The 7,886-nt window shown below is 49.0% G+C and overlaps 3 protein-coding genes across 3 annotated transcripts; 1 reads left to right on the top strand and 2 right to left on the bottom strand.

The window, feature by feature from the left end:
• Positions 1–1,130: 1,130 nt before the first annotated feature.
• On the bottom strand, positions 1,131–2,013 carry BU25DRAFT_66377 (uncharacterized protein). The gene is made up of 4 exons (XM_033711999.1): positions 1,745–2,013; positions 1,636–1,695; positions 1,334–1,589; positions 1,131–1,280 (listed from the first exon to the last, which is right to left on the bottom strand). Exons 1-4 carry the CDS (start codon positions 1,875–1,877, stop codon positions 1,190–1,192), a joined length of 540 nt encoding a protein of 179 aa, XP_033561178.1. The 5' UTR covers positions 1,878–2,013; the 3' UTR covers positions 1,131–1,189.
• Positions 2,014–2,544: 531 nt separating this feature from the next.
• On the top strand, positions 2,545–5,753 carry BU25DRAFT_411092 (multicopper oxidase). The gene is made up of 5 exons (XM_033706459.1): positions 2,545–3,719; positions 3,784–3,888; positions 3,945–4,076; positions 4,132–5,220; positions 5,268–5,753. Exons 1-5 carry the CDS (start codon positions 2,973–2,975, stop codon positions 5,439–5,441), a joined length of 2,247 nt encoding a protein of 748 aa, XP_033561177.1. The 5' UTR covers positions 2,545–2,972; the 3' UTR covers positions 5,442–5,753.
• Positions 5,754–5,860: 107 nt separating this feature from the next.
• BU25DRAFT_421903 (uncharacterized protein) lies at positions 5,861–6,859 on the bottom strand (the record flags this gene model as incomplete). Its single annotated transcript, XM_033708122.1, has 2 exons — positions 5,861–6,383; positions 6,672–6,859. 2 exons carry the CDS (start codon positions 6,857–6,859, stop codon positions 5,861–5,863), a joined length of 711 nt encoding a protein of 236 aa, XP_033561176.1.
• Between the last annotated feature and the right edge of the window lie 1,027 nt (positions 6,860–7,886).

Below are 7,886 nucleotides of genomic sequence, written 5' to 3'. Positions count from 1 at the left end.
CCTATTACCCTTACTTAGACTGTTCTGGATTAGCACGTTCCAGAGTCAGTATAGTCGCTTCTCCTCACTAGATAGCAACTCAGCGCAGTATTCCATCGACCCGATAGTCCTACGTTGTCATTTGCCGTAGCTATCAGTACTCTACAGCGGCCCACGCCGCTACAACATCTACTACTGCAGGATTCAACATCCGCATTGACCTTCACACTCAGACTGTCAGTATTGGGAGGTCAGACCGTCAGGATTGAGGTACCCTTCCCTGCGTTCGACCTGCAGGCTTCATATCCGATCTTCGCCTCCCCAACAAATTACTTCCCTTTGAGGAGAGCAGCAAACGACAGCCGGATTACATTGGGGCGAACATTTTTTGCAGGAGGTATACCTCAGTGCAGATTGGGAAAGCGACGTGTTCAATATCAGTCAGGCGGTGTTTAGCGCGTCTATGCCCAAGCCTGGTCTTGTGACGATCGAGCCAAAGAAGGACAACGAGAAGCTGATCTTGACATCTAAGGGTTCGACGAAGCTATCTTCGGGATTTCTTGGCGGCATCTTTGCAGGTGCAATCCTTTTCGTTCTACTCCTGGGCGGAGTCAGGTGGTGGTTTTGCCATCGTAAGCGCAAAGCGAAGAATCATGCAGCAGAAGTTGAGATACAGCCAACAGACGAGAAGCCTGACTATTCTTATTTTGCAGCGGAGACTGCTGAAATGTCGCCGGCTAGGGCCAAGACTGATTTGGAACTGGAGGGGAGAGTAGTAGGTGAATTAGCTGCACAATACGAGCCAAGCCGCGTACACGAATTAAGACGCAAAGATGTATATGGAATGTATGCGGCGGAACTTGATTGCGTTGAGCCGGTATACGAGCTACCTTCGCAATGTGTAGATGCATGATGTTTGATCGCATTTGTTCAAATGAAATTGCTATTTCTCCAGTCTTCAAAGTGATAGAAGTTATGTGTTTTTCGAATGGAGTAGTTGCTCAATTTGTCAGCCCGCACCTTCACTGCGTCCATTCTTCTATAGGCTACGCGCCTTCCTCTTTCCGACTAGCGCCCATAGCTCTCTCTTAGGGTACATAAATACCACGTAGATAGCTGTCAATACGTCACGATTCTGCTCAATTTCTCCCCATTGACACAATTCATCGCGAAAAGGACTAGCAATGAGCTCATTGGGCAGCGGGTACGTTCAGCCTGATGGAGTCGCAGGCGCTGCAGTTCGCAGTGAGATCGGCATAATGCTTTCACTGGTCTCAGACAGCGATGCATCCCATTTGATCCTATCTATCATCAGCAGAGACATCGACGGAAGGGAAGGGACTGGTGGACTGACTGATATATGCCGGTCTCGTTTGTTGGCGATGCGACAAAATACATCTCGATGGACCCAGCTTTACTATTGTACGCGTATCCTCCGAACAAGCCAAAACCCGTGACAATGACGCCGTCTGAGACGTTTTTGTAGTTCGAGGCAAATCCCACTGTCTTGAGATCACCTTCCCCCGCGCCGATGCACATGGAGGGATTCGAGGTCCACGTTACGTTGTCGATCGGATATGCTACGAATCTCGAATCATCCGTGAGAGAAACTGGAAAAATCAAATCTGATGCTTTGACTCGTCTCAATGAACTCACAGGTCACGTTAGTGGCTTGAGAAGCGAACGAGGGAGCGCTGTCACCGACGTATGCGTAGCCTGATCTCTAGGTGTAAGTCTGGGCACCGTAATAACGCGGAAGACGGACCATCAGCATAGAACAGTCTCATGCCAGCAACAAGTTCATTGCCATAGGCATATAGACTGAAGCTACTCGGTGCAGACACAACGAGGTCAGCGAAAGCAAGGAAGGAAACCAGTAAGGAGTGTGAGAGTTGCATGATGGCAAGTTTGAAAAGAAGCGTAGACTATCAGACGTACACACAAGGGATAAACAGTGATAATGTGACAGCCGTATGACATATAAAGTACCCGTGGATTCGTCACCCAGATCAAGTGGTGAACAAGCCACCGAAAGCTTGCTCTTCTCCCTTTTCCGTGCTACACCATTTGGAAGGTATCTAGATCTTGAGCTTACGAAAATGCTGCCAATCGATCCACGTGCATCCCGGTCAGATGCAGAGCTTGCTCCTATCTGAGTTTGACACTTCTGGTCATGCCATGTCTGGAATGTAGCTCGTGAGCCCCTGGACTGTTCTGTTTCTGGACGGCTTGTCACTCGAAACAGTCCGGCCAGATGGCTGCAGCCACATTGCGAAGTGGAGATGCGTGACCAGACTTGTTGTGGTTGAAGATGCCCCAAAATGAACATGACGCGCGTCCGGGATGTCGAGGTTTGCAAAATAGACATCGCACACACGCGTTCACACAAGCGGATACGAGACGAAGCGAGGCACTAGTGTGCATGATTCGGGTGAGGTCGTGGATCGTGGGGAACTAGCGAGCACGGACATCATTGTCCCGTGACGGCACGCGTGCTTCTTCCAAACCATCTCCACAACACCTGCACTACGACATCTATTTTTTGTGAGATTTTCGGTGTTCGTGCTCTGGAGTAGTGGCCGCCGCTTTGAACTTGCCTTTAGTCTGACTCAACGAACCGAGTCTTGATAAGACTATAAGATGCACTAAAACTTAAAATGGGCGCAATCACTCCAGAGACGCCACCAGTCGAACAGTACTCGACACTCGTTTCTCTTTTGCATCGCGGCTAACTGCAAGATGCATAAACCCTATAGAACTTTGAGGATTACGTAGCGCTTTACGATTGAGGCACCGCGTAATATAGCTCGACTGCTTTGCGGTTCCATGATCGGGCGGATTAGGCTGGTCAGGATTTATATCCCCAAGAGGGGGCAGAACGAAAGTCATTCATCACACTCGTTCGATCGCATTGCTTGACATTCGTTTCGTACTTCTAGTTTGTCTCATTCGTTTCAGTCTTTCCTTCTATCCTAATCCGAGCGATAGCCGTCATGAGATCTCTCCTCACATTCATTTGGTTGGCGGCACTTACAACCGCAATTTCAACCTTGGATACTGAAGATCAACTCGATCCAGTTCTTGATGCCAGATCCACGCCAGCCTTCTCCCCTAAAGCGCCATTTCATACGACATCTAATCTCAATAAGGGACGAGTAGCCTACCATCCGTTCTCTGATCATTTTTCTTCACTTCGTCACTACGCATCACCTGGTCATAGCCCATCGTCTGGGCAGAACCCATCGTCTGATCACAACCCATCGTCTGATCACAACCCATCGTCTGATCACAACCCATCGTCTGATCACAACCCATCGTCTGGGCAGAACCCGTCGTCTGACCACAACCACTCGAACGGCCAAAACACACCGTCGAAGGAGAAACAACCGTTGAATCATGTCAAGCCGTCGAGTTCGACTAAAAGATCAAGCTCTACTAAGCCAACTACGTCTCCGAAGACGACTATATCTCGAACGACAACTACGTCAATCAAGACAACTACCTCCACCAAGCTATCTACCCTCCCCGGGTCGTCGGATTCAGCCACATCGTCAAGTTACACCGAATTGTTGAGCTCCTTCAAATCTACAAGCTCAATCAAGCCAACATCCACTTCCAGCAGTGCGATCGCAATCTCCACCTGTGCTGGCAATACAGCAGACGAGCGCACAAAATGGTGTGATTTCAGCATCGACACGGACTGGAACGAGGAAGCACCTAACACCGGTGTCACTCGGGAGGTATGTGAGATCTCGAACGATGTACCAAAAAGCTCTGACGCTATGCTGACTCTGATCTCGCTAGTATTGGCTTGACATCACTAATATAACGGTCTCACCTGACGGTTATGAGCGCATCGCTCTTTCTGTCAATAATTCCATTCCGGGACCGACTATTGAGGCCAATTGGGTAATGACAGTTACCAACGAAACACTGGGAAGAATATAGTTCTAACATAACTTCAGGGAGACACTGTGAAGATCCATGTCAAGAACAGCCTCACCAACAACGGCACTACCATGCACTGGCACGGGCTAAGGCAGAATTATACTGTTCAGCAAGACGGTGTTCCGTCTATAATTCAATGCCCCGATGCGGTAAGTCTCTATCTTACCCCACACCTCTTGATGGCCAATTTGCTGACCATCTCAGCCTGGAACCACACACACATACACCTGGCGCGCCACTCAGTACGGTACTAGCTGGTACCACTCCCACTACGCGCTTCAAGCCTGGGCGGGTGTCTTTGGACCTATCGTGGTTCATGGCCCTGCAACAGCCAATTACGACATTGACCTAGGTCCCATCATGGTCACAGATTGGAGTCACAAGACAGTCGATGCGCTCTACACGTCCGCTCAGACAGATGGTCCACCTACTCTGGATACTGCTCTGATCAACGGAAAAGGCACCTTCAATGGCACCGGTGAACGTTATGAAATGTCTTTCGAGCCCGGCAAGAAGCACCGCATGAGGTTTGTCAACTCAGCCATCGATACGGCTTTCAAGCTTTCTCTTGATGGCCACAACATGACAGTTATTGCCATGGACTTCGTACCAGTGGTACCATTTCAGATCGATGTGTTGGATATCACAATGGGTCAACGCTACGACGTCATTGTTGAGGCTAACCAGACGGCTACGGACTACTGGTTTCGAGCTATCCCCCAAGCGTCGTGCTCCGAGAATGACAACACTAACGATATCCGGGCTATTGTACGGTACAGCAACAGTTCGACTGCAGATCCAACAACCACAGCATGGAACCAGACAGACGCCTGCGTTGACGTGAGCTATTCTTCCTTGGTGCCACACGTTTCTCACACTGTGGTCAGCCCAGCACTGCAAGACACAACACTCGGCATCACCGTCGGCAAAGATAACAGTAGCTTGTTTAAGTGGACGATTGGCATGGATAGTATGAAGGTGATCTGGAACAATCCGTCACTCTTGCAGATTGCTGAAGGCAACGCGACGTGGGAGACCGCAGAGAATGCGTACCTGCTGCCCAACGCCAACCAATGGGTGTACTGGGTGATTGACACACAGCTACCAATCCCACATCCGATCCATCTGCACGGCCACGACTTTTACATTTTGGCTCAAGCAGCAGGTGCGACATATAATGCGTCTACAGTGACCCTGAATCTGGCCAACCCGCCGCGACGAGATGTGGCCACCCTGCCTGCAAGCGGATATCTGGTCATCGCGTTCTATACCGACAATCCCGGAACATGGCTGGTAGGTGACTTGTTCTTCCGTCCTCAGAAAGAGCTAACATGAAGCAGATGCATTGTCATATCGGCTGGCATGTTGCTGAAGGACTGGCCGTACAATTTGTAGAACGCCAGAGTGAAATCGCTGCACTACTGGACACAGCTGAAATCAAGTCAACATGCGCTGCTTGGGACAAATTCAACTCAGATACTCTTGATATTGAACAGGATGATTCCGGGGTATAGACGTTCGGGATCCTCTCATGTCTCGAGAAACTCTTAGAACTCCGGCCGCAGGATCAATGCGTGGTCATATTCTGTGACGGCGTGGGCTGCTGTAGTATACTGATAGCTACGGTGAACGATAGTGTAGGACTATCGGGTCGATGCATTACTGCGCTGAGTTGCTATCTAGTAAGGAGAAGACGAATATATACTGACTCTGGAACGTGCTAGTCCAGAACAGTCTAGTCTAAGCAAGGGTAGGGTCTTGTATGGACCGACTAATACTGCAACATTTTCAGTCTGCACAATGTTACAACCTCTCTTTTTCCTGAACCCGATTGTCGACAACCTTTGCAATGCCTATGTTGTTCTACTCTAAGTATATGAAATACCCATTGCCCTTGATGTTCAGATCTGCGAGCTTAATCCAGCCCGGGCTATTACCTGACGCAGTGATCACGGGTCGCATGTACGCTGGCCTCTCCAGTCAGGCACAAGTACGGTACACTCGGGATCTTCGGCAGCTTCCGTGCAGGTTCGGCTTGCAGGCGGCAGTTACGAAGAGCAAGCGTGTCGTTACCAACCACGACTTGCTGAAGTTCAGAGGTATTGGCTACAGCAGGCTCGTAGTCGGGAGGTGTGTTCGTTAAACCCCGGGGTCGAGTCGCGATGCCTGAACCGATAGTCGAGCCGTAGTTCCAAAAAGGCAGGGTGGAGTATTTCAAGTTGATGTTGCCTGCGAAGTTCTCAGGGCAACCGTTTGACAGGAAAATTGGGTAGGAAGCTCTGGAGGAGTGGGAGATTAGGAAGATCCGATCAGTGAAAGCAAGCCGCACCTTGCAGCGCGCATCGACAGTTCGCCCAGGGTGAAGTTGCTGGTGAATGGTATCATGACCTTGCAGAATGCGTCGAAGAACAGATCCCCGATCTGTCCAGTGCTGGGCCATTGCGTATGCAACTTTACTTATGGATAGGTTGCGAGTAGTTCAGGAGCCGTGAATCCAACCTGAATGCCTTCCTGAGTCGTCGTGTTCCAAGGCACGTAGCCGCGAGTGTCCATCTGGCTGCTACGTCTTGCAGACGTGTGATCGAAAAGGTAGACTTGATAGCCCTTCTCGAGGAAATAGCTTACAAACACAGTCCGCCATCGGGGTGTTGGGGCACGTTATCCCCGACACAGCTCCGCCATGAATGAACTCCGAAGGCTTCGACAGTGTGACACCGATGGAGGGAGTCAGCTACTTGACTTACAATTGATCAAACGTGAGGTTGCCAGTTTTGATGTTAAGAAGACGATTACTGACATAGAAGATGTCTCGTCGATGCTGGGCTGCACAGAAATATATTTGAGGCTGATCGCTGCAACGTTGTGTGCTGTTGTCGGCAGCCGCCGCAAGGCCACCAAGTGCCAGTAGAACAAAGCTGAGGGTATGATGCATGGTTTGCGCTCGAATGTTGAGGTATCGAGCAATGATTGCGCTCCGATGTTTAAAGTTTTGAGATAATCGACGATTAATTACACTCTATCGGTACTTGACTATAAACAGTGTAAAGCTCAACAGCCCCATTACGATTTGTGGAGCACAAGTCATGACTCAAGAACTTTCTCGCTGCATGAAGCCTATTCTGGAAATAATGCCAATGATGGCGGAGATTCTCGACGTTCAGATACAACAAGTGAAGGCATGACCAACCATGTTACGGGTATCGCTGGATCAACTTCTCGTCGGAGCGTTGAAGACCGACTCACTTCCGATGTGATTCTCTCTGGCAAGCATGGGTAGAATATGTTGGTCTATAGCCATATATACAGCTACGTCGGGTGCTAGAAAAAGCTGCACTCTAAACCAGCCAAAAGTCGAGGAATATCAACAAAGTTGCCCTCTTTGCCACGACACCACGCAACAACGGCTTTGTAACGACACAGGTAAGAGAGGACTCCGATATGGGTTCAAATCCGCTACGAGGTGTATGGGAGCACTGGGATAGATAGAACTAGGAGTAAACCTCTATTCCTATAGGTCTTGTACGAAAGGATACTCAAAAACTATCTACCATAACTATGTACACTGCCCTGCTTATATACCTAACAGCTCGATGTAGCTCGGGGGATACCGGTACGTAGTAGGGTAGGGATCGGTTAGGAGTCGGATAGCAATCGTGTGAGTAGTATGAGGAAGAACGGTTGGTACGGTTCTTACAGGCTTGAGATTACTTTTTAGAAAAACACAGGATTGTAGAATGAAATAGTCTCTACAACTCTGTATTTTTTTTAGATTTTTTTTTTTTTTTTAGATTTTTGATATGATGTGGTCTTGTGCAATTATTTTGGTTGGTAGAAGTACACTTTTTGTGAGTGCGGCTTATTTTGTCACCCAAGTAACTGCTCGCATCTTGTCAATGCTCAGATTCGTTCTGGCTCGGTTTGCGACCAGTGCATTTCCGGTCATTTAAGATTGTTGCCAC

Source organism: Macroventuria anomochaeta (assembly GCF_010093625.1).
Source record: "Macroventuria anomochaeta strain CBS 525.71 unplaced genomic scaffold BU25scaffold_18, whole genome shotgun sequence".
NCBI lineage: Eukaryota > Fungi > Ascomycota > Dothideomycetes > Pleosporales > Didymellaceae > Macroventuria > Macroventuria anomochaeta.
The sequence above is the reverse complement of the archived record's forward strand: the minus strand, read 5'-3'. Positions and strand labels throughout refer to the sequence as shown.

Bases quoted from the DNA above. Each gene is read 5' to 3' on its own strand.
- BU25DRAFT_66377 (XM_033711999.1), bottom strand. From the start codon at position 1,877: ATGCAACTCTCACACTCCTTACTGGTTTCCTTCCTTGCTTTCGCTGAC. The intron at 1,696-1,744 runs GTCCGTCTTCCG...CCTAGAGATCAG, and splicing joins GAGACTGTTCTATGCTGATG to GCTACGCATACGTCGGTGAC. The intron at 1,281-1,333 runs GTCAGTCCACCA...GATGATAGATAG, and splicing joins AACGAGACCGGCATATATCA to GATCAAATGGGATGCATCGC.
- BU25DRAFT_411092 (XM_033706459.1), top strand. From the start codon at position 2,973: ATGAGATCTCTCCTCACATTCATTTGGTTGGCGGCACTTACAACCGCA. The intron at 3,720-3,783 runs GTATGTGAGATC...TGATCTCGCTAG, and splicing joins ACACCGGTGTCACTCGGGAG to TATTGGCTTGACATCACTAA. The intron at 4,077-4,131 runs GTAAGTCTCTAT...TGACCATCTCAG, and splicing joins TAATTCAATGCCCCGATGCG to CCTGGAACCACACACACATA.